Below are 26,255 nucleotides of genomic sequence, written 5' to 3'. Positions count from 1 at the left end.
CAGTCACACAGCTCCAGGGACCTGGAGGTTGTGGGTTCGAGTCCTGTTCTGAGTGACTGTCTGTGAGGAGTGTGGTGTGTTCTCCCTGTGTCTGCGTGGGTTTCCTCCGGGTGACTGTCTTTGAGGAGTGTGGTGTGTTCTCCCTGTGTCTGCGTGGGTTTCCTCCGGGTGACTGTCTGTGAGGAGTGTGGTGTGTTCTCCCTGTGTCTGCGTGGGTTTCCTCCGGGTGACTGTCTGTGAGGAGTGTGGTGTGTTCTTCCTGTGTCTGTGTGGGTTTCCTCCGGGTGCTCTGGTTTCCTCCCACGGTCCAAAAACACACGTTGGTAGGTGGATTGGCGACTCAAAAGTGACCGTGAGTGTGTGTTGCCCTGTGAAGGACTGGCGCCCCCTCCAGGGTGTATTCCTGCCTTGCACCCAATGATTTCAGGTAGGCTCTGGACCCACCGTGACCCTGAACTGGATAAGCGCTTACACATAATGAATGAATTAATGAATGTTTTATACCTGAATTGTGGGTTTTTTCTGGTCTTCCAAAAAATCACCAACAAGACATATTTATTACGATCAGTTGCTGACCTGAGGACTGATATTCACACATTGGGGGACTACAATAGCAACTCCAATAGAGCTGGGGAATTTTAAAATCCAAAAAGGGGTTGCACTCTGCATCCACAGTGTTATATACGTACAACCAATCATTTATATTTACAAGAGACAGTTTACAAGTGGTGCTGTCCTGGCTCTGCCATGCACTCAGATGATCTGAAAACTGGCTATTTCACTCGTCTAGGCTTAGCTCTATCAGAGACCGAAGAGGTCATTCTTGACTCTCCACACAGATGCTGACCTTTCCTTATTTCCACTTTTTACTTCATATTACAGAGGCCTGATTCTGCTGCCTTTACACTTTTTCAAACCGTAGGTTCCAGTCTAGTTACGGTGCATTAGACCTGTTTATTAAATATGTAAAGCAATTTGAGGAAGGTAAGCTGTAGCAGTCCCAACCCAGAGATGCTTCTTCATCATAAGTTCAGATTAGAATCCTTGAAAGCAGAGGAGGGGCCTCTGGAGAAGATGATTTCCGTCTTCCTCTCTGCTCTTCTAACAGAGCGGTGTTTGTTTACGATGTGTGCGAATATGTGTTTGATAAGTTTGATGTCAGAATTCCTTTTTATCATATTAAAAGCGGGGAGCTAGAGTGGCTCATGCAGTATTTAGTGCTGAGATTGAAACGTTTCTGGGGCATGCGTTCGTTCGTTGCTACAGTGGCAGGGGTTTGGCTGTTGTTGTGATCTGACACCTTGGTGTTGTGGTGCTGATGTTTACTGTCACCCCACAGACTTTCTGAGGGAGGACACACCGGTGGGCACCAGCTTTCTGCGAGCGGCCGCCCACGATGACGACCAAGGCACCAACGCTGCCATCGCTTACTCTCTGTCCCAGCAGAGCCCCGCCTACTTCCACATTAACCCCAGCACTGGATGGGTCTACGTCAACCACCCCATCTCACAGGTGTGCATTCAGATACTCCATACACACTCTATACAGATTTATTTTTTCCTATTCTTACATTTTCCTTCTGCTGTTTGGCTGTGGGCTTTCGGTGTCATATTTTGCTCTTTGTTCTCATATTTTTGATGTTGACACACGGAGCATTCCTGAGATTCCCTGAACCTTTTGAAGATGATGTTCTGTGCTGTAGACAGTGAAAATATCCCTGCAACCACCTATTAGTTTTAAACTGCTTTGAGAATTTGCGGGATAAACAGAGATGTGGAAGCATGCGCTGAGATGAATAAACATTTTAATAAACACAAATCAAAGCCATGAATATCGTTCTTTACAGAAACACAGTCAGCGTCAGTGGCAGTGGACCACAAACAGAGACAACAGAGACTTACAGAGCTTAGATTATTAGCGACAATAGGATGCACCTGTGAGCTCAGTCACATCTATCTAACAGCTCACAGGTGTGGGGTGGGGCTAATGGAGATAAGGAACAAGGGAAACACAAGACCAAATCACAAAGCCAACACAAAACCGTGATCAAATCTGACAGGTGTGTAAAAAGTATCAGGTAAATCCCATTTGTCCTGGAACGTTACTGTGTGTATTGTGTGTGAACTTGCAACAACATAAAATATAATAATAAGCAGCACATGGCAATAAGAGGGCGGCACAGTGGCGCAGCAGGTAGTGTCGCAGTAAGGGTGGGTGATATGATAAAAATCACGATCTTGATTTTATCACGATTACCTACGAACTTGATCCGTTCCGTGACCCGGTTCGTAAGTGGAAAAGTTCGTTCTTCGAGGCAATTTTCCCCATTTAAAATAATGGAAAAGCAATTAATGCGTTCCAGCCCCCACCCCGAAAGTCACCCATTTTACACTGATATATGTTTCCAACACTCTCAAATTAGTAAAAAAAATACATGTAGCGTTACTAAAAATAAAAGAGAAATACAGTGGAAACAGTAATAAAAAAGAAATAAAGTTGTAAGTGGTTACACATCGCTACCTTGAAGACGTGACGACTGGCTGGAGGAGTAACACAGGCCCTGGCTGTATGACGGGAGGTGGGGGGTGGGTGGAATAACGGAGAGTAGGCGGTGAATGTGGGGAGACGAAGCGTAGATACGGCTTAACTTAGCACGAATTTCGATGTCTGCTATTTACAATAATGCTAAATTGCTAAAGCTACAGTTTGCTAATCTTAAAAGCTCACTCAAGTCTGAGAGCGCTGGGAGATTCGCCTATTGGGGTCAGTGGCCATTTCCAGGGTTCGTTTCTAGAGTCATGGTTCGTTGGTGGAGGCCGGGTGCTCCGGTTTCCTCCCACGGTCCAAAAAACACACGTTGTTAGGTGAATTCTCGATTTAAAAGTGTCTGTAGGTGTGTGTGTGGGTGTGTGTGTCGTTCTGTGAAGCACTGGCACCCCTCCAGGGTGTATTCCTGCCTTGCGCCCAATGATTCTGGGTAGGCTCCTGACCCACCGTGACCTTAAACTGGATAAACGCTTACAGACAATAAATGAATGACTGAATGAATGACAATAAGAGCTTGTGAAGCACTTGTGCTGTGGGCTTTTTCTTGTCATCCAGGGGTCCATATGCAGTGAAAAAATGTCATGATGCTATAAAACGAAAAAACTGATAAACATGCTTTTATTGTCATTGTACAACCTCGTTTCTCTTCCGCGTTCAAATCATCATCCATCAATGTAAGTGAACACACACAGACACACACACACACACACACACACACACAAGTGGGCAGTAAACCCAAACCTGAAGCAGCAGGCAGCTGTCCCCAGCACATCAGCCATGGATGTTGAGGGAGGAAACATCTCTGTTTTTCAACTCCCCTACTTTTAGATTTCACATTTTGCTGATCATGGGGATGGAGCTGATGTCCTTCCGGTCCTAAACCCACTTCTCGAACCTATAGGCCACAACCATCCTCAAGTTTACAGCACCTGCAATTCCCAATAAAAACAATAAAATTAACCACACTCCACCACCCCCCCCCCTCCTCCCACACACTCCCCTCAGTGCTGTTCCTTCACCCCACAGTTTCAATACCTCAGCTTTAGACTCAAATTGCACTGGAAGGTGTTGGAGGCACCCGTTTCCAGATGAGTATATAACTACTACCAGACACGGTTACGTTGGTAACGTTAAACATTAAAATCTAAATCCAGGTCAGAGTGGCCTTCTCCAAATCACTGCTTACTGTTTATATTCCCAACTATTTTTACAGTTTTGGATTCTGGAAAGTCCTCTACTCTGTGTTGTCTGTCCCTGAGCTTGCGCAGGAGATTTCAGCCTCTCTGTACAATACGTGACCAGTGTATCGCTCCTCTACAGCGCCTTGGGGCACAAGTTAGTCACATGCATCCTCTGTCAGACACGGTGGGTTCCTCTGAGTGATAGAGAAATCTGTCTCTCTGCCTCTTCAAAGCTGTGTCAGGTTGTACTGGAATTTTTAACGAGAATATTCCTTCTGGAGGAAGCTCGAATGTGGCAGACTCCTGTAAGAATAGCTCTGTGTTTTTCTCTGAGATTGTGCTGTTGTTGATGGTGTAGGTATTTTCGGGATTAGGTGTGTGTGTGTGTGTGTGTGTGTGTGTGGGTGTTGTACACATCCTCGCTTCTCTTGCTATCCCCCACAGAGACCAGCGCTCACCTCTGTCTTTGTTCCCTCCCTCAGTATTTGCATATTAAACATGACACGCACCAGAAGAACACCTCAGTCGTGTGTATGTGTGTGTGTGTGTGTGTGTGTGTGTGTGTGTGTGCGTGTGTGTGTGTCTATACAAACATGTTGCAACAGAAAGAATTATATTCTCCCATGCATTAATACATACACAGAGCTTTTTCTGACATTTCACACACACACACACACACACACACAGAGAGAGAGAGAGAGAGAGAGAGAGAGAGAGAGAGAGAGTGTGTGTAAAAGAACATGAAAGAAGCAGTGAAACAGAAAATGAAAGAGTAGTACACACAGAAGGAGTGAGTGTGAAAGGGGCAGTTATTCATGGAAAATGGCTCTGCTACTTTCACTCCTTCATTTAATCAGTCACTCCTTCACTCATCTCTGTGTTTCCTGTCACTGTTCTCACATGCTGTGTCTTATCTGTCTTCTCTTCTTTCTTTCATTATTCCTCTTTCCATCCTTTATTCTCTTTTTTCATTAATCTCATGTTCCTCTATCTTTATTATTAAAAGATTAGTCATTTTTATCATTTTCTTACTCGATATTTTATATTCTTTTCTTCATCCAATCAAATGCCATCCTTTTTTCTCCTTCCTCCTTTTTATTTTTTTCATTTCTTTATTTCTGTTTTGTTGCTTTATGCATCTATTTATATTTTTATGTAGAGAGCTCACTGGACACACACTAGTGGATGGACAGACCAACAGACAAGACGTGCTGACAAACAGACAGGCAGAGAGGTGGACAAACAGACAGACAGAGAGGTGGACAAACAGATAGACAGAGAGGTGGACAAACAGACAGACAGAGAGGTGGACAAACAGATAGACATAGAGGTGGACAAACAGATAGACAGAGAGGTGGACAAACAGACAGACAGAGAGGTGGACAAACAGACAGACAGAGAGGTGGACAAACAGAAAGACAGACAGGTGGACAAACAGACAGACAGAGAGGTGGACAAACAGATAGACAGAGAGGTGGACAAACAGATAGACAGGTGGACAAACAGACAGACAGAGAGGTGGACAAACAGATAGACAGAGAGGTGGACAAACAGACAGACAGAGAGGTGGACAAACAGATAGACAGAGAGGTGGACAAACAGATAGACAGAGAGGTGGACAAACAGATAGACATAGAGGTGGACAAACAGATAGACAGAGAGGTGGACAAACAGACAGACAGAGAGGTGGACAAACAGATAGACAGAGAGGTGGACAAACAGATAGACAGAGAGGTGGACAAACAGATAGACAGAGAGGTGGACAAACAGATAGACAGAGAGGTGGACAAACAGACAGACAGAGAGGTGGACAAACAGATAGACAGAGAGGTGGACAAACAGATAGACAGGTGGACAAACAGACAGACAGAGAGGTGGACAAACAGATAGACAGAGAGGTGGACAAACAGATAGACAGGTGGACAAACAGACAGACAGAGAGGTGGACAAACAGACAGACAGAGAGGTGGACAAACAGACAGACAGAGAGGTGGACAAACAGATAGACAGAGAGGTGGACAAACAGATAGACAGGTGGACAAACAGATAGACAGGTGGACAAACAGACAGATAGAGAGGTGGACAAACAGATAGACAGGTGGACAAACAGATAGACAGAGAGGTGGACAAACAGACAGACAGAGAGGTGGACAAACAGACAGACAGAGAGGTGGACAAACAGATAGACAGAGAGGTGGACAAACAGACAGACAGAGAGGTGGACAAACAGATAGACAGAGAGGTGGACAAACAGACAGACAGAGAGGTGGACAAACAGATAGATAGAGAGGTGGACAAACAGACAGACAGAGAGGTGGACAAACAGATAGACAGAGAGGTGGACAAACAGATAGACAGGTGGACAAAAAGACAGGTGGACAGTGGACAGGCAGACAGACAGGTGGACAGACAGACAGACAGGTGGGCAGACAGACAGACAGGTGGACAAACAGAAAGACAGGTGGACAAACAGACAGTCAGACAGGTGGACAGTGGACAGGCAGACAGACAGGTGGACATGTGGACAGACAGGTGGATACGCAGACAGACAGGTGGACAGACAGACAGACAGGTGGACAGGCAGACAGACAGACAGACAGGTGGACAGACAGACGGACAGGTGGATAGACAGACAGGCGGGTGGACAGGCAGACAGACAGGTGGACAGGCAGACAGACAAACAGACAGGTGAACAGGCAGACAGACAGGTGGACAGGCAGACAGACAGGTGGACAGGCAGACAGACAGACAGACAGGTGGACAGGCAGACAGACAGGTGGACAGGCAGACAAACAGACAGGTGGACAGGCTGACAGACAGACAGGTGGACAGGCTGACAGACAGGTGGACAGGCAGACAGACAGGTGGACAGGCTGACAGACAGACAGGTGGACAGGCAGAGAGATGGGCTCCACTCCGATAAATTAACAATGTTGTGTAGTGTTGGAGTTAGAGTGAGGAGCATGGATTTTCACTTCAGTTGGCAGAGCCATTACACAGACCCCAATCTCTCTCTCTCACACACACACACACACTCACACCAATCCCTACAAGCAGTAGGACAGAGGAAGACCTCAGGTAACGCATTACACACAGTGAATTATTAATGCAAATATCACATCTAACACCTTTTCCCTTTTAACTTGTCTCCATCCAGATCCAGGCAGACAGAGAGATCTGGAGGAGCCCTGAGTGGGGTGGGGGTGGGGGGTGTCAGTAAATCCAGATCCCCTTTTATTCCTCTCTCTCTCTCTCTCTCTCTCTCTCTCTCTCTCTCTCTCTGTCTCTCTCTCACTCTCTCTCTGTTTTTCTCTGTCTCTCTCTCTCTTTCTTTCTCTCTCTCTCTCTCTCTCTCTCACTCTCTCTCTCTCTCTCTCTCTCTCTCTCTCTCTCTCTCTCTCTCTCTCTCTCTCTCAGTAATTATTATCTCAGTACAGCTTGTTACAGTGTGTGTGGGTCCAGGTCATGTTTTCTATTAAAGGACAACCCCACCCCCCCACCCTCTATACACACACACACACACACACACACACACACATCGCTTCACATTGTCAGGATGGATCACGACTGGAGAGCCCCGAGATGTCACCTGCACTTAGCTCACCTGCCCTCAAACTCACAACATCTATTACTCTCTCTCTCTCTTTCTCTCTCTCTCTCTCTCTCTCTCTTTCTATCTCTCGTTCTCTCTCACTCTTTCTCATTCTCTTTCTCTCTCATTCTCTCACACTCTCTCATGCTATATCTCTCTTTCTCTCTCTCTCTCTCATTCTCACTCTCTCTCTGTCATTCTCTCTCACTCTCTGTCTATCTCTCTCTCATTCTCTCTCTGTCTCCCTCTCTCTCTCATTCTCACTCTCTCATTTTCTCTGTCTGTCATTCTCTCTCTTTCTCTGTCATTTTCTTTCAATTTTCTCTCTCCCTGGCGCTCTCTCACTCTGTACTTCAATCTGTTTTTCTGTAGTCTCTCTCTCTCTCTCTCTCTCTCTCTCTCTCATCCTCTTTTTCCTTCCTGAATTCCAGTGTCTGTTTTTTTTTTTTTGAAGCCTGTTAAGCAAAGTTTTACTGCTGACTCAACTTCAGAAGTGCTTCTCCATTATTAATAGAACAGTGGTAATTTGAATGAAACGGTGTGGTCTGCGTCGTTACAAGCGCTCCTCCTTGTTCTGCGAGGCCGCAGCCTTGAAAGTCAAATTAAGCAGCAAAATATATAGAGGCTCCGAGAGCAGGTCCGTCTCCACCGTCGCTCTGCGGACTTTTGAAGTCTCGCTCTCATCGTCCGATGAATAATGCTGACTATTCTCCAGTCCTAAATGTCAGGGATTTCTCTTTCTGCTGTCATAACACTCCTTCGAACAAAGCTCTCAAACCTCCTCATGGTGGAAAAATGTCCAACTGGTGGCAGTGGGAATGAAAGGCTGCCGTGTTTATTCTCATGTGATAAAAATCCTAGCAAGGAAAGAGGATGCGACACTCATTCAACTCCACAAAAAAAACAAAACCAAAAAATATTACCTTTTTTCCACCGAACAAAACAAGGACGACATCTTTTTCATCTTCATCATGTCTCCCAGATAACGATGGGATCAGAGGGAAAGACTAAGGAGACCAAGAATCTCAGGCGTGTCTACTCTTAGATTTGGGTGGACATCCAAGTAACGTCTTTCACTGGGCTCAGAATCACAGAGATGTTTAACCCCCTCTGTAAAAAAGCAGGACCCAAAAACAGCTCTGATTAACTCAGGACAGAAAAAAAAGAACAAGGTCTCTTTAATATCTCTGTAGTTTCTCCTAGACTAGTGTTGTACAGTATACTATACTAGAAAAGTATCTCAATAAACACTGTACAATACCCAATATAATGAGTACCGGTACTTTTAAGGAGTGTTTTAAAACAAGAGTGGTGTTTCCAACAAGTGCCACAGGGGGGCAGAAGTTATCTCTTCCTCCGTTAATGATTTTGCCGCTAGTTTTTTAACGACTTTTCAGACCTTCTATCGAGTAATTTAAAAAAACACAAAACCCGACTAACACCAGCGACTTTTGGTACAAACCTTAGTTACTTTTGATAGAAGACAATCGGCGGTAGTACGACTTGTTAGAACACTGGGACTGACTGAGAGCGGCGGAGACAGCTCTCTCTCAGCGGCTGCTCTGCTCCTGGAGACAGAGCTCTGGGAGACACAGCTCCCTCGACGGCTGGAGTGTGATCCTGTGGATATTGCAGATGGTGCACTTGCAAGGCCCTGCTGGCTATATCGTGCACTGTAAAAAAAACTGTAGTTTTACAGGGAAATTTACAGTAAGCTACTGTTTCGTTTAAATACAGAACATTGCTGCGAACTGAAAAGCATTATGGGCATTTTCGCTGTTACTATATCAGCCCATGTGAGCATTTTCTAAGTACACTTACGGCTAATAGCAAAGGTTACTGCTGGGAGACTGCCTTTTCAGCAGGAAACACTTGTAACATGAGGAATTTGACAAAGCAGCACAGTCGGTCCACACAGCATTGGGGCATTCAGCTTTATTCAAACTGTAAACACGTCTTCTGAACGAATGACACGGGACCGAAAGCGCGAAACGTCACGTGTGGCGTCACACTTAACAAGTAGATACCAGCGATTTTGCCGACCGCTCTCAGCTTGTAGAGAACGTACATTGCTTTTCCTGATGTTTTAGGTCTTTGCCCAGGTATCGTTTCAGTATCTGTATTGAGATATTTAGGCAGGTATCGTATCGAAAGTCATAATTTTGGTATCGTGACAACACTATCCTAGACATCAACATCTTTAATTTACAGCTGAAATAAAGACAAGATCTCTTTTCTCAGTTTATCTTCTGGGTTTGGAAAAATGCCTTGAATATGGGCCCAAAAATGGTCTCTGTTATGCCTCAGCTGTCCAAGATCGGGAGTCCTGAGCCGTTTTCACATATGAACTCCAAGTTTGGAGAATTAGGAATAGAGATCTCATTAACACCTCTCACTAGGTCCAGATTTCCCAGGATGACCTTCACCCTCTCCTTCTTGTGCAGCGCTGCTTTAGCAGAATCTCTCTCTCTAAATATAAGGTCTGTGTTTATATCTGTAAAGGCTGAGGTTTGGGTTTTGAAGTTCTTTATTCTTCTGGTTCTTCCAGACGTCTCGGATCAGCCAGCAGATCATAGCCACGGACGGAGGGAACCGTAGCAGCTCAGTGGACCTGACTGTCATCATCACCAATGTCCACAACCAGCCGCCGCAGTGGGAGCAGGCCGAGTACTGGGTCACCATCCCTGAGAACACTGTCCGGGACACCAAGATAGTGGTGAGTGGCACAGGTGGTGGTTGTTACAGCGTAGGGGGTAAGGCCATTGTCTTCCACACTGCAAGCTGGGGTTCAACTCCATGTTTTACCTTGGGCAAAACACATAATACTACATAAGCCTGCCTCTGCAACTCTGTTAGCTCATCTATGTACCATCAAGTATGTTCAAATCCTAGGGATTATACAGATGAGTTTGATTCACTCACGCTTAGTTTGTATTTTTAAAATAATACGCTCCAGAAAATAGTACATTAGAGCTATTCAGAGTCTGGTTAGTTATGATGAATTGTTGTAACTCTCTACAATTTGGGAATTCTTCTACTTTAAGGCACTTGATCTATTGCGAAAAAAGCATACCCAGTAAAAAAGGAAGGTCCCTGGACGTTCAAAATAGGTCTAAAAGTAGTCTGTCCGTCAAGGACATATTTTAAACGTCAATTGACGTCCAAAATCCATCTTAATAAGTTAGTTAAGTGGTGACCAATCGATAACGTCAGTGGACGTCCAAAATGCGTTTTATACAAGTAATTTATTTCGGGACCAATTAATAACGTCAATGGACGTCCAAAACACGTCGTCTTTTCATTGTCTGTGTTTGGATGTGTTTTCAACTTTCATTTTCAACCTTAAGAGAATGTTGATTAGACGGCAGTCATTACGTTATTTCAACGTTGAATCAACGGCTAATTGTTTACTGGGTATAAGCATATAAGGAGAGAGGATCTGGAGCAGCTGCACATAAGCTTAAATTGGCCATGCATCCAATGAATTCCATTCATTGAGTCTTGACCTCATCTGATCAAACTGTATCCAACCTAAAATGTGTAGCATGACCTGACTAGAACGGCCAATAACGTGCCAGTGTGTGAGAGTTCATTAGCAGATGAAAAAGACATGATCACAGTTTCAGCAGCGCTCTAACTCTGAATAAAGGAACAGATAGAGTGTGAGTGAAGTGCTTTACAACTGTGGATAAGTGTGAATCCACAAAGGAGTCTTTATATCTCCTCGTCCTTACGAGAGTCTCAACCAAAATCAAATAGTGGTGTTTCTACACGACAGTTTCCATCCAGTGTGGCATTGTATGGCTTTGTTAAAAATCTGAAGCCAGAACGATCCACACCCTGATTGAGCACCTGTGTCCATTTCCCAGTGAGTGGTAGAACTGTGAAAGTAGGAGGACTCTCCAGGAACTAGTTTCATGAAAAGAGGCAGGAACTAGATTATCACAACTTGTAGGATGCTTGTAGTGCTTGCCCTCACTGTCCCAGGCTGGGGACATTTAGTATGACTCCGGGAGTCCTAACTATCAGCGTGAAACTGTGATTGCTACAAACTGCAATCTCTTAAACAAATGACATGTTTTGCTGATTTTCTAGGAAAAATATAATCCAGAGGGGTGTACTACGAAGCAGGATTTCTCATTTTAGCCCAATAACTTAAGACCAAAATCCAATACCATGTCTCAGTCAGTCCTCAACTTTGGGCTCATTAACTGGCCAACTGAAAAATTCTGCCCTGTAGTCGGCCCTCACGTCTTCTACAGAGAACTGAGCCTCAGTATTGCCATGGTGTTACGGATTGTCTTTTTGTGCTGAGTGTGTGTATGGTCAAGCCAAGTTAGGGTTAAATACCTGGGTTGGACATGTGGTTTCTCAGTGGCTGAGGCATGTCTCATCGTATCTGCCCTGGATTGTGTTTGCTTTTTCAGCTTGTTTTATCTGCCGTCAGATTTTACAATCGTCTGGGAGCCTTTACAGTCAGAGAGAGGTTCGCGCCAACAACCCTCGTCTGTTCCCCTAACTCGGACAGACTGCTGTCGGAATTTTCTCTTCTAAGACATTCAAATGCATTAGTCTTCTCTCTCTCTCCCTGCTTTTGCCCCTCCTCCACCCCATGAAGCCAGTTGCACTGTAAAGAGAAGTTCCATTTCCACCCCATCAGCAGCTTCTTCCACATATTCTGCCGCTGCACTTACTCCACTTTTTTCCTGTAGCCACAGGACGTGGAAGAGGCTTAGGTGGGATGTTTGAGCAGAAAGTGCGGTTTCCACCAGGGGCGATCAAACAGGAGGATGTATTGACTCACACTCTGCTTTGCTAGTCGTTTTTGCTAACGTGTTTGTGAAAGTGCCCTGAGCGTTTATCCACAGCTAATGATCCTGACTGAACTCACAGCACACTGGCCATGGGCAGAGCCAGAATGTTAAATTACAGACTTAAAAAGGAGGGGGAAAAACTTTTTTGAGGGGGTGCTGCACATATGGCGATGATATGAAGGGACGGTCACCAGTTTGCAGTGAGGCTACCCTTAGAAAAGGGGCTTGAATGGTTAAAAACTGGACGTTTATTAATGGTAGATATTAGGTATACAAATATGTTTTTTTGTACCATATCACTGCAGTTATTGTAACTGTTGCATGATATTAAATATTGCAAAGGTCCTTTAAAAAAGTAAAATAAATAAATAAATATATATAAATATATATATATATATAAATGTATTTTTAGGTGCGGCATGTTGGTGCAGCAAGTAGCGTCGCAGTCACACAGCTCCAGGGACCTGGAGGTTGTGGGTTCGATTCCCGTTCCGGGTGACTGTCTGTGAGGAGTTGGTGTGTTCTCCCTGTGTCTGCGTGGGTTTCCTCCGGGTGATTGTCTGTGAGGAGTTGGTGTGTTCTCCCTGTGTCTATGTGGGTTTCCTCCGGGTGACTGTCTGTGAGGAGTGTGGTGTGTTCTCCCTGTGTCTGTGTGGGTTTCCTCCGGGTGAATGTCTGTGAGGAGTGTGGTGTGTTCTCCCTGTGTTTGCGTGGGTTTCCTCCGGGTGCTCCGGTTTCCTCCCACGGTCCAAAAATACACTTTGGTAGGTGGTTTGGTGACTCAAAAGTGTCCGTAGGTGTGAGTGAATGTGTGTGTGTGTGTCTGTGTTGCCCTGTGAAGGACTGGCACCCCCTCCAGGGTGTATTCCCGCCTTGCGCCCAATGATTCCAGGTAGGCTCTGGACCCACCACGACCCTGAACTGGAGAAGGGTTACAGATAATGAATGAATGTATATTTAGGTTTAGGGTTTTTTTAAACAAAATGGTAATTGTCATTTTTAATATTTTAATACTATGCAAAAGTTACCACAGAATGACAAAACAGTAGGAGAGTTTTGAATTACAATTATATGTTACAAAATATAAAAAAGAGTTCAGGTACTCGGATCTAAAGGCCATAGTGCAGTGATTTGACAACGCTGTGTTTTCTAAAGACGCCAGGCATTGGCTGTGGAGCAGTAGAACTTTGCTCTCCACTTATACTCTCATGGCTAAATGAAATCAAGTCAGTGTTCCACTTTAAATGTTTCCTAGAAAAGTGGACACTCTTGCAGCAAAACCCAGAAATGTTGGACTAGTAGATTGTGGCAATACACTGAGAGTCCATTTATGCAAAGAAATATTTATGCAAATTAAAACATGAATAGGCCTATGAACATTGTTCAGGGGGTGCTAACACTTGATACAGGCACTCAGAAACACACACACACACACACACACACACACACTCAATCTGCCATCAGTTTCAACCTTCTGATTAGACGTATTGAAAACAAAGATGCTAGCAGCCAGGGTAGAGGATGAGTTTCCATTGCTGGAATATTAAGTTCTACAATGGTCTTATTGGCCAGGAGCAGGCTAATGAAAGATCCTTAATTACTGTATTCATTTCCTGACAGCACTCTCATCTCTCAGTGCTCCACTGAGCGTCCCTGCCATAGATAATGAATGCTGGGCTAATCCACACACTGCACTTTACATATTTCACTACAGATATTTCTCTATCTCTCTCTCTCTCTCTCTCTCTCTCTCTCTCTTGCTCTCGCTCTCCCCAACACCACCATTAAGGGCCCAGGTAGATTGTTGTTTAAATTTAGCAGCACTAATCTGATGTGTTAATTACACTGTGTGGAGCTGTGGATGCCGATGCTAAATCTCCATATCAATGAGCTTCTCTTTCTACGTCGTGTTCAACAGACTCCTGTGTGTTCTGTCACACTTCCTCAGCCTACCATACTGCACACGAGCGCCGGTCAGCTCCGTAAACACTCACACAACACACACTAACATACCTCATCACACCCGTCAAATTATTTCCCACCATTAATACAACATAAAAAGGCTTAAAGAAAATGAAATGATAAATTAATTCAAATTAAAAGATGACAGAAAGCCTCCTGAGTGGCTCAGTGGACTAAGCCCAAGCAGTTAATGTTCTCCTCCAAGCACATTAAGTCCTCCAGTAGAGTTGTGTTAGCAGCAGTTTGAAAAGCAGTAACTTGCTACAAGTTTTATACTAATTTTAATTTTAAGAGCGCCACAGTGATTTCTAATAAAAAGAAGAGATAAAACATTAAGAATAGTCATAAGAAAATACAACAGATTGATAAAGCAGCACGGTCGCAGTCACACAGCTCCAGGGGCCTGGAGGTTATGGGTTCGAGTTCCGCTCCAGGTGACTGTCTGTGAGGAGTTGGTGTGTTCTCCCTGTGTCCACGTGGGTTTCCTCCTGGTGACTGTCTGTGAGGAGTTAGTGTGTTCTCCCTGTATCTGCGTGGGTTTCCTCCGGGTGACTGTCTGTGAGGAGTGTGGTGTGTTCTCCCTGTGTCCATGTGGGTTACCTCTGGGTGCTCCGGTTTCCTCCAACAGTCCAAAAACACACGTTGGTAGGTGGATTGGCAACTCAGAAGTGTCCATAGATGTGAGTGAATGTGTGTGTGTTGCCCTGTGAAGGACTGGCGCCTCCTCCAGGGTGTATTCCCGCCTTGCGCCCAATGATTCCAGGTAGGCTCTGGACCCACCGCGACCCTGAACTGGATAAGGGTTACAGATAATGAATGAATGAATGAACAGATTGATAAATAATGACCCATTAACCACTATAAGAAAGTCCATAAAAGACACTAAAAACATAGAGGCATGCTCTAGCCTTCATCTTCCCAGCTTGGTGACGCTGTGTGATGGAGGGACCTTGCTCGTGGGTGAAATTGGGAATGATTCATTTGGAAAGAATATTGGGAAGAATAAAAAAAGAAGACACATGCACTCAAACACAGATTCACCTACATACCTCTGCACTAAAATAGATCCAGACGAGAGCTCCAGTGAGACATCTCTGATCAGCTTACTCTTCCTGAAGCGTAATTAGATGATTTACATTTATTGCTAATTCCGCACTGACTCTGCTTGCACACAATCTGCCGAGAGGGCCATTACTCCACTCCACAAACCAACACAAGCAGCAGATTGGGGGGGGGGAAAATCACCCTTTTGAAGTCTCCTCTGCTTCTTATCTGGCTTTTCTCCATTTCGAAACGTGTCTGGCTTTGGTGTGTTTAGCCTTATTCCAGCTGGATTAATGCTACCTGGGGAGGGGCTGTAATTTAAATGCTTAACACCTAGATCCGTGATTTTAATCCAGTGCAAATTTGAAATCTTTGTGGATTTACTAGTCTGACATTAATAACTAGAGATTATCACCTGGACCCAGAACTCTCTCTGTAAAAGAGTCCTGTTTCACTGAACTTCATGGTACTGTGTATAACTTAGGAATAGAAATGGCTGAGCGTGTGAAACTACACATTATCAGCATGTTCGACTTCTCTGAGAAATGTGCATGTAATTAGTGACCTTATATTACAGATATGCAGTTTATTTTATTTTATTTTCTAAGGTTGATTCTAAGATTCTTCCTGGTTTTATTTATTTATTTATTTATCCCAGCCCTACCCCCAACACTGCATGTGCAGGAGGAGTGTGTTGGAGTGTGTATTTGATGTGTACTTGGTTTGTACACTCTTTTAAATGTGTTGACCCTGTAGTGCTCTGCTAATGGAAGCTGCATGTAGGAGTCACTGGGAACATCTGAGCACTAAAGAAGAAGACAGACACCAAACATCATGTTTATTTTCTCACTTCTCTTTCTCTCCCTTATCTCTTAAATTTCAACTATATTTTCAGAGACACTTCAAAATAAAAGTTTGATTTTTTTTCTCTTTGTACAAAATCACTGTACATTTTTGGTGGACACTAGTGTTGTCTGAGAGTCTTTTACTTTGTTAAAGAAATAGGTTTGTGAAAAATCAGTTTTATCTACACCAGAAGATCTCAGTGAGGCCAGATTTACTGCTACTGCTACTGCTAAGCTAATACCTGCTAACAAGCTAAATAAACACACTCAAACTGTGTTTGATGTCACTGTAATGGTCACAATCTTCAGTGTGATTTAAAGTGTACAAATTAACAAAACTTCACAGTGTAGCTATTTTTGACAAATTTTTTTTTATTTGCTAATTCTCTTAAATGTATTTAAAATAGGAAACAACAGAAATTAACAGAAGTTAACATACTCTCTATCATTCATTTGCTTTAGAGCTTGGATTATCTAAAATGGCTGCCCAAAGCATGCAGCTATAATGTGAAGTGATGATTATTTTTAAGATTTACGAGTTATATTGTCTTAAACCACATCCACAAGTCTGTTAATATTGACTTACTGGCAGCTACATTTTGAGGTGAGTTAAGAAAACATTTTTGGGGTGTACTAAACTAGGGTGACCAGATCTGTGATGGTGGGGGCGGGATTGATGAGCTTAGCTGAACCTGTGTGTGCTTTTAAGTCCTTTACATCTTTATTTACTACACAAAACATGGGAATTTCTTTTTTAATTCATCCGAGAACTTACATTTACGTTTCGGCATAGCTGCTCTAGATGAGGGTAGGTTCATGAGCTTTGTCTGACGTAAACAAGGACTACTGACGTGCAGACTGACCAATTAAATGTTTACAGAGAAGATTATCAACCAATAACGGTAGCTCTACAGTCACACCGTCCAATCAGAAGATTTTAGGCTACTTCACCACGCCCCCTTCTCACTCAAGCAAACCAATCAAAGTAGGAGAGGGCGGGACTAGTTTGTGAATGAAACGCTTCTCGAAGTTCTATGTAAACTCTAGAAAAACAAAATCCCGGACGTTTGTGAAATTCCGCCCGGACATTTTTTAAATCTAAAAAAGAGGACATGTCCGGGTAAAAGAGGACGTCTGGTCACGCTAACTAAACGTAACTTCTAGTGCGTGTATTTTAGTGCTGATAGAAAACTGTAAAGAAAACAAAAGATGCCATTAAATTTATAGCAAAATCATACCCTGAAAAAACTTACAGTTTGAAAAAGAAATGTGATTTTTAACGTTTGCAGCATAATGCTAATTAGCAAGGTCATAATTTCCATTGCTTAATAGCCCCATTAGTTTTGTAGCTCTAATTTAAATCTAAAAAGCAAAATTTCAATATCAAACATGCCTTGGTTGATCATATCTGGGTTAAGTGGAAAATTGTGTGCATTTGCTAAACCATTCCTTTAAAATGGAAAAAGCTTAAAAGCAATGAAAGAGTTGATCTGCCATCCTCTCTTTCTCTTCCTCTGTGTTCAACCCCAGATGATCCCCCAAACACTATGTTACTGGTAATATGACTTGAACAACAAAGTACTTCAGAGCAATTATAGCTCTTGCTCTCTCTCTCTCTTTCTCTCTCTTTCTCTCTCTCTCTACCTCCCCAAGTGCAGTATTTACTCCCCGATGTGGAGTAACTGTAGCAACTGACTGTTCAAATCTGTTCTGTGCTTTGGGAGCCTTCATGGTAATTTATCCTCAGAACTCTAAATACAAATTAGGCTTGTTAAACAGTATAATGCATTCATTAGGTACACCGAGCAGCCTTGTTGTGCACCAAGTGCTCCTATCCCTCTCTCTCTCTCTCTCTCTCTCTCTCTCTCTCTAACACACAAACACACGCCCAAATGTATCCCTCCATCTATTCCCCTCACTCTCCTGTCCTCCTCTGTCCATCTATCTGCCGCTTCATCTCCCTAATTAAAAATTTAAATATCATTCGCCTCATTGTGGAATCATCTCAAGGAATGGTAATTAGTGAATTTCCAAATGCAGTAATTGCAACCTTGAGGAAGTAATTAAGAGGCTTTGTTCTTGTACACGGAGGCCGCATAATGGCCGTATCATTCTCATCAGGGCCGCGCTACCGCTCGCTAATAAACTCAGGGGGGGGGGATTAATCAGATACGCGTTCACGGGTCAGTCAAGTTTGCATTTCCTCACATATATTATTTAACTAATGCACACTTTTATGAATATTGCAGCTTTATTGGGGTTTTCGCAGCTGAAAAATGTATACGAAGTTTAAAAATACGCCTCCCTGCTGCTGGTGGCCTCGTGGGGCTCTGGTTCGTCCAGAAGCCTGTCCAGAAAATAGACGTCCACTGAGTTGGAAAGTGATGTCTGAGAGCTTTTCGATGTTCCGGTGTGGTCAGGTATTCCGTGCCTGTGCAGCATAGTGACCGTCCAGTGTGGGTTTAATGTGTTTCCACCCGGTGCCTGCTTCGGCTGTTGTACACAGCAGGTAAATGTCTCTGTGTTGGAAATTCACTGAAACTGAGATTGCAGTGGGTGAGGTTTGAAATCCCCACCTCAGCCCTAGCCCCAGTGTTTAACTATTTGTTGTGAGAATTTCACTGCATTCAACCAGATGAGGTCAAACACCGCTCCCAATGGTCATGTCCCCCCCCCCCCCCCACCCCCCCCCAAACAAATGCAGTGACACGTGACACTGACATGGTGGTGTTGTGTTAGCATGGTAAGAGTGTGGATCAGACACAGCAGTGCTGCTGGAGTTTTTAAACCCCTCAGTGTCACTGCTGGACAGAGAATAGGTGTCTAACAGAGTGGACAGCAAACTCTAACACCACTGCTGTGTCTGATCCACTCGTACCAGAACAACACACACTACAACACCCCCAGCACATCAGTGTCACTGCAGCAGTAAGAATAGATGGGACTACAAAGGAAATAAGGCTGTGGTTGTAATGTTCTGGCTGATTGGTGTATAGTGCAGCTAAAAAGCAGAGCAGTTGTGGGGGCACCCCTGATCCCCACTAAGAGGAAAACAGTGTAAACACAAGCTGTAGTTTTAATGTTCTGAGGCAGTAGCATCTCTCAGGGGCTCTGTGGCGATGCGTGTAACAGCGAACTCCCTGTGTAGCAGCAGGACAGTGTGGAGGAGGCTCTTGTCAAACTGACTGTGGCAGGAAAGGTGAGGGAGGTCAGCTCAGAGTGGAACACATCCTGGACGTCAAAGCCGGACCCGTAAAAGAAGGAGGCACCAGTCTCAGAGCTTTTAAGGAGCGTGTACTCAGCCTTTGAGGAGATGTCCTTGTAGTGAGTCAGACCCTGGGCCGTGGAGGACAAGAGCATGGCTCGCTGAACCCATGAGCCTTGATCCTTCTCTACATTCTCTCTGTCTTGGTTCTGAACCGTGTTTTCCAAGCTCCACATTTTTCATGCTGCAGGACTACCATAGATGGCTTGGAAGCAGTATCTCCATCCATTCAGTCCTTTGCTTTGTGGATCTGTGCTCTGCATTGTCCTGGAATGTGTTTACTTTACCCTGTCATTTGTTTGATAGTACTTTGGGGTGCTTTGCTTTATTCCCGTGATGCAAAATGACTTACAGCTCCCCCGCAGACAGTTTGCAGCTGGTCAGTTTGGACAGAGCCTTTCCCAAACCAAACTTGGGCTTGAGTGTTTGTCTGAACTCCTTTGCGTGCTTCAGAAACGCGTGAGGCAAGGAGCCGTGTCAGATTTCAGCCAGTTGTCCTATTTATCCAGGTCACTCTATGGTGCACATCCACGGTGAAGGTCTGAAAGCTACAACTTAGAGACGTTCCCTCAAAACATGATGCATCATACAAGTTTGTGGACATTTGCTCGTCCAGTATTTCTTCTGAAAGCATGGGTATTATTTGCTGTAAAAATACAGTATGTCAACGTATATTTCCCTGTTTATTTGTCATTTTGTTGTAACCGATGCTTAGTGTGTGTGTGTGTTGCCCTGTGAAGAACTGGCGCCCCCTCCAGGGTGTATTCCTGCCTTGCGTCCAATGATTCCAGGTAGGCTCTGGACCCACCGCAACCCTGAACTGGATAAGGGTTACAGATAATGAATGAATGAATGTTCACCTAATAATATAGGCGCTTTACTTCTCCCCTAGTAAAGCTTCACACTAAATGTTGATACATTTCTGTGAGGATTCGTTTGCTTTGGTGAATTCAGCTGCTGGTATCGTATGATTGGAGTGGGTTTTATGATCCAGAAGCTCTGTCACTTTAGAGGACACAGTTCCACTGCCCCACCGCCCAACACAGAAGGTTTTATATCTCTCTTGCTGATGCTTGGCATTGGGCCTGCTGATATTTAAGCTCATATGCAGCTGCTCCAGGGCAGCCTTTAGGTCTCATGCTTTTTCTATGGACATTATACAAGCTGTGCGTACACAATTGACCATCTGTGTCCACAATGGGTGGGTGAGCATTTTCCAACCTCTCTTCATCCCTTAGAATTCAAATGCGGATTGGTAACTGCCCCTGTAAGATTGATATGCAAATGAAGAACTCACTGAGGACTGAATGGGCATTTACACCAAAACATCGAAATGACCTTATTTCGACTCTCATTTTCCTTTTCATCAGGTCCACTCAGCATACAGGTGCACTTTGTACTTCTACAGTCACAGATTGTAGCCCATGCATTTGTTATCCCCCTTTCAACTTGATCTTCAGTGGTCAGGACCCCCACAGGACCATATCTCAGTGGTGGATAATTCTCTAATTCTCAGTACTGCAGATATACTGAAGTAGTGGTGGTGTGTTAGTGTGTATTGGGCTGGTATTAGACACAGTTGTGCCAAACACACGCTCCTCTGCTGATTCTGGCTGGGCACACTCTCCGTGATCGGGTAAGGAGCTCTGCAATTCAGGGGGAGCTCAGAGAAGAACCCCTGCTCCTTCACAGTGACAGGGGCCAGTTGAAGCGGTTTAGGCGTCTGATAAGGATGCCCTCTGGATGCCTCCCGCTGGCAACTAGGCACACTGGGAAGAGGCTCCAGGGCAGACCCAAAACTTGCTGAAGGGACTGTATCTCATAGCTGGCTTGGGAATACCTGCAGATCACCCAAGAGGAGCTAGAAGAAGAGGCAGGGGCCAGAGATATCTTGGCTTGTTTGCTCACACTGTTGCCGCAGCGACCCGGAATGGATTAAGCGGATTAGAAGATGGGATGAGATGATATTTTTGGGAAATTGATGCCGCCCCTATAGTGTGTAATTAGAGTCATACATCAGTCTGGTTATGATTATGTATAAACCTATCCTAACCTGAGGTCCCTAGAAGTCAGCTTATACGTGTCTGGAAAAGCTCAAATGTAAATCAAATGTGAAAAGCTCCAACTTTCCCTTTAATGATGCCACAAGGAGTAACCCAGGCCAAGGAGAGCATGGTGAATGTGTTTTATTGGCTGTGACCACAGATGCCATGTGTCACAGCAAAGACTCAGTCACCTCTTCACTCTAGGAGTGTGGCTTTAGCTCTTCAGAATCCCTTTAAAAAACTCTGCTTAAGGAGTCTAACGCTGAGACGGATACTAAGCTTTTAAAGCTCCTCCAGTGGAAGAAGCTGTCAGGAGGGACGTAATCGTAAAACTTAACACCGTGTCTGTGAAAAGTCTTTTTTTGAGGTGTGTGTGGAGCCAGGTGTGTGTTGCGCTGATACGTGTCCCTGTTGTGTTTCGGGGTGCGCTGGTTCCTCGGTGCCTGAGCTTGGAGTAAGAAAGGGAGATGCAGCTCGATCGGCAGCGAGTCCAGACACTCTTTCAGCAGAAAGTTACTCTATAAATGTCAATATGGGTTCAATAGGAAGTGAGATGGATTACAGGTGAACTGTGTCTAATGTATTCATGTGCTGCAGTCAGCAGCTCAATGACTGACGTTTCTGCTGATACAGAATGCCCTTTCACAAATAATGCTAATTATCCTCCATGAGATTTGGCAAAGCAGACTTCCTTAGTCATCCTCACTTTTTCATTAAGACCTCTTGGGGTGGGGTGGGGGGTACACATCTGAAGGAAACTTGTTATAGAATGTGTGAGCAGTTACCTCACACATCTGTTTGTGCAGTGGAAACATGCGTACACACACACACACATACACATTACGGAGTAGTGTTTACAAACTTCTAAACATATGCAATATTGACAGCTGGTCTGAAACAAGAATATATCTATGTTCATTTTACTTCTGCATTAAACACACAGCACTATTCATTATCTGTAAGCGCTTATCCAGTTCAGGGTCCAGAACCTACCTATAATCATTGGGAGCAAGGCGGGAATACACCCTGGAGGGGGCGCCAGTCCTTCACAGGGCAACACAGACACAGTCACACATTCGCTCACACACTCACACCTACGGACACTTTTGAGTCGCCAATCCACCTACCAACGTGTGTTTTTGGACTGTGGGATGAAACCGGAGCACCCGGAGGAAACCCACGCAGACACAGGGAGAACACACCAGCGCAGCAGGTAGTGTTGCAGTCACACAGCTCCAGGGACCTGGAGGTTGTGGGTTCAATTCCTGCTCCGGGTGACTTTCTGTGAGGAGTGTGGTGTGTTCTCCCTGTGTCTGTGTGGGTTTCCTCCGGGTGACTTTCTGTGAGGAGTGTGGTGTGTTCTCCCTGTGTCTGTGTGGGTTTCCTCCGGGTGACTGTCTGTGAGGAGTGCGGTGTGTTCTCCCTGTGTCTGCGTGGGTTTCCTCCGGGTGACTGTCTGTGAGGAGTGCGGTGTGTTCTCCCTGTGTCTGCGTGGGTTTCCTCCGGGTGCTCCGGTTTCCTCCCACAGTCCGAAAACACACATTGGTAGATGGATTGGTGACTCAAAAGTGTCCGTAGGTGTGAGTGTGTGAGTGAATGGGTGTGTGTTGCCCTGTGAAGGACTGGCACCCTCTTCAGGGTGGCTCTGGACCCACTGCGACCCTGAACTGGATAAGGGTTACAGATAATGGATGAATAATAATCTGGCCTTATTGCAGATAAAAAATACTTCCTAAAGATATTTAAAATTGCTGTCCCATGTCAGCACACTCACAGATAAGTTGGTGTGAACAGATTGAGGTCACTTGTTATTGCAGATGTGACCTACCCACTCTGATAATACACTCCTCCTATGTTCTACTGCTTAATTGGAATGGAAGAAGAAGCCTCAGAGTGGTCCTTCTCTCAAATAGCTGCATTACTCCATTTATAATTTATTTAAGCAGTATCCTTAACCCAGGAATGTGCTCTTAATGTTCACAGACCATTAAAGCCACCTCTCCGCTGGGCGACCCACGTGTGACCTACAACCTGGAGGAGGGTCAGGTGCCTGAGACAAACATGCCCGTGCGCTTCTACATCAAGCCCAACCGGAGGGACGGCTCTGCGTCCATCCTAGTGGCCGAGCCCCTGGACTACGAGAGCACGCGCTTCTTCACCCTTCGAGTCCGTGTACAGAACGTAGCGGCGGTCCCGCTCGCCTCGTTCACCACAGTCTACGTCAACATCACGGGTAAGAGGTGGCTTCACACGCTCACTCACATTTCTCCTGAGGCTAAGGGTTCGGGAACAGCTTCTACTTTTCTGGAAAGCCTTTACTAGACATCGGCTGGTTTCTGTGAGGATTTGATGACATTTAGCCACGAGAACATTAGTGAGGTCAGGGACGGACTCCAGCTCATCCCAAAGGTATTGGTTGGGGGTCCATCATTACTACAGAAAACAAAGTCCTGCTGCTCCACAGGCAAGTGCCTGTCGAGCTGATTCTTTACATTGAGTGTGATGACTCTGGACTGAAAGAGCACCATCCAATCCTTAGGAGGAAGTGGAGTAGTGCTTGTTGTGGAAAAATCTTGCTTATGTTTATATGGCCGAATGGCATCAAATCCTCACAGCAAAGCTCCAGTAGTGTGCAAGCCTTTCTAGAAGAGTAGACGCTGTTCCTGCAGGAAAGCAGGGTGCTAGTGCTAAAAAAGGATTTGGCCGTGGAGTGTATGTAATTGATGGTGTTGTAAGAGTGAGGAGCTGTGATGTTGAGTTAAATTGAACAGATCTCTGAAGAGAAAAGGGAAGGAAAACGGAACAGAAAGAAAAGAAGAAAAGAAAAGAAGTTGACATCGATCTACAAGATGGTGCAAATACACGTTGACAACCAGTGCCACGCTGCAGATCTGCCCTGGGTGGCTTTATTTATCAGCGTTTCCTCACACAGCAGTCTGCTCTCATTCTGTGACTGCATTTGAATTAAAGCATGGCTGACATTAATGTTCCTTTCCTTCATACCTCATTTAGCCTGGGCTCTACCTTTGTGTACAGAGAATGTGCTTGTGATGCTGGGGGTGCACAACACTGATGAGCATCTGACAGGTAGCTGTGGTTATGTGTGTGTGTGTGTGTGTTGTGGGGAGCAGTAAGCAGCTACAGCGGGATGCACAACACTTGAGACCGTATCAGCATTAATTAGGGGGAAAATGGAGATTGAAATGGAATGAAAGGAAGACAGAAGCCCTGGGAAAGCTCGTTAGGGAGGCTCTGTAATCAACACGCTGCGGGGAACAGCCACTCACTCTCCTATAGTCTCACACACACACACACACACTCATAAACACTCATATCCCCATACACCCATATGTCCCCATAAACACCTACACGGTCATAAACTCCTGTACACCTGTATGCCCCATACACACCCATACATACTTATATACAACTATAAATCCTTACACATTTATACTTGCCCCTAGTGAGCCATAAACAATCCCATTAATATGCCCCATACACACCAATACCCCCATACACACTTATATACACATGTATACACCCATACACTTTACACACCCATACATCCTTCCACACTCCTATACACCCATACATACCCATAAACACATGTATACACCCATACACACCCACACATCCTTCCACACTCCTATACACCCATACACACATGTATACACCCATACACACCCATAAATACATATATACACCCATACACTTTACACACCCATACATCCTTACACACTCCTATGCCCCTACAGACCTATACACACATTTATACTATACACCTGTTCACACCCATACACACCCGTATCTCTGGGAACACAGAGCTTTCTTGCTACAAGTCCCAGAATGTGAAACACCTACAACTGAAATGGGATACACTGGAACACCTGCAAGAGCAGCCTTGATAAGAGAAGAAATGTTGAGTGGTGTGTAAATAGTGTATAGGATACTGTATATGTTGTTCATGATGGATCTCTCATGCCATGTCTCTCTCTCTCTCTCTCTCTCAGATGTGAATGACAATGTTCCGTTCTTCATGTCGAGCACGTATGAAGCCACTGTGCCTGAGGGGGCTGAGATCGGTACTTCAGTGGTCCAGGTCTCAGCCTCGGACCTGGATTCTGGTCCCCATGGCAAGGTGAGGGATTCCCTGCAGAGTATACAGTATAAGAGCTTCACCTGCCTCTGGCTGCGGCTGAAATTCCTAAGAGAGTTTTATGCTTATACACTGTTAAGTGATGACACGTGACATGTTGGCTTAGTTTTGGGTCTCCTTTCGTTCCGTTAAAGCAGATTTGAGGCAGAAACATTTAAGTTGAATAGAAAACTTGCATCAAATTACTGTAGGCAGCCACCAAGCTCCAGGGTACCTAGGTCCTATAATTGGCTCACTGTGGGGGTAATTGCATCTGTGAGGAGTTTGTGTGTTCTCCCTGTGTCTGTGTGGGTTTCCTCCAGGTGACTGTCTGTGAGGAGTGTGGTGTGTTCTCCCTGTGTCTGCGTGGGTTTCCTCCGGGTGACTGTCTGTGAGGAGTGTGGTGTGTTCTCCCTGTGTCCGCGTGGGTTTCCTCTGGGTGACTGTCTGTGAGGAGTGTGATGTGTTCTCCCTGTGTCTGCGTGGGTTTCCTCCGGGTGACTGTCTGTGAGGAGTGTGATGTGTTCTCCCTGTGCCCGCGTGGGTTTCCTCCGGGTGACTGTCTGTGAGGAGTGTGATGTGTTCTCCCTGTGCCCGCGTGGGTTTCCTCCGGGTGACTGTCTGTGAGGAGTGTGGTGTGTTCTCCCTGTGCCCGCGTGGGTTTCCTCCAGGTGACTGTCTATGAGGAGTGTGGTGTGTTCTCCCTGTGTCCGTGTGGGTTTCCTCTGGCTGACTGTCTGTGAAGAGTGTAGTGTGTTCTCCCTGTGTCCATGTGGGTTTCCTCCGGGTGCTCCAGTTGCCTCCTACAGTCCAAAAACACATGTT

At 45.0% G+C, this 26,255-nt stretch overlaps 1 protein-coding gene across 1 annotated transcript in view; it reads left to right on the top strand.

Moving 5' to 3' along the window:
- The window catches only part of si:dkey-22o22.2 (neural-cadherin), a 174,152-nt gene that overhangs the window by 112,130 nt on the left and 35,767 nt on the right, over positions 1 to 26,255 (top strand). Inside the window, exons 11-14 of the mRNA XM_066683650.1 lie at positions 1,340 to 1,512; positions 9,869 to 10,036; positions 23,279 to 23,528; positions 25,306 to 25,433. Of these exons, the coding sequence (XP_066539747.1) occupies positions 1,340 to 1,512; positions 9,869 to 10,036; positions 23,279 to 23,528; positions 25,306 to 25,433 (719 nt within the window). The remainder of the gene's footprint in view (positions 1 to 1,339; positions 1,513 to 9,868; positions 10,037 to 23,278; positions 23,529 to 25,305; positions 25,434 to 26,255) is intronic.

The sequence above is a fragment of the Hoplias malabaricus genome, chromosome 10 (assembly GCF_029633855.1).
Source record: "Hoplias malabaricus isolate fHopMal1 chromosome 10, fHopMal1.hap1, whole genome shotgun sequence".
NCBI lineage: Eukaryota > Metazoa > Chordata > Actinopteri > Characiformes > Erythrinidae > Hoplias > Hoplias malabaricus.
Note: the sequence above shows the minus strand (reverse complement) of the source record. Positions and strands in the feature narration are given on the sequence as shown.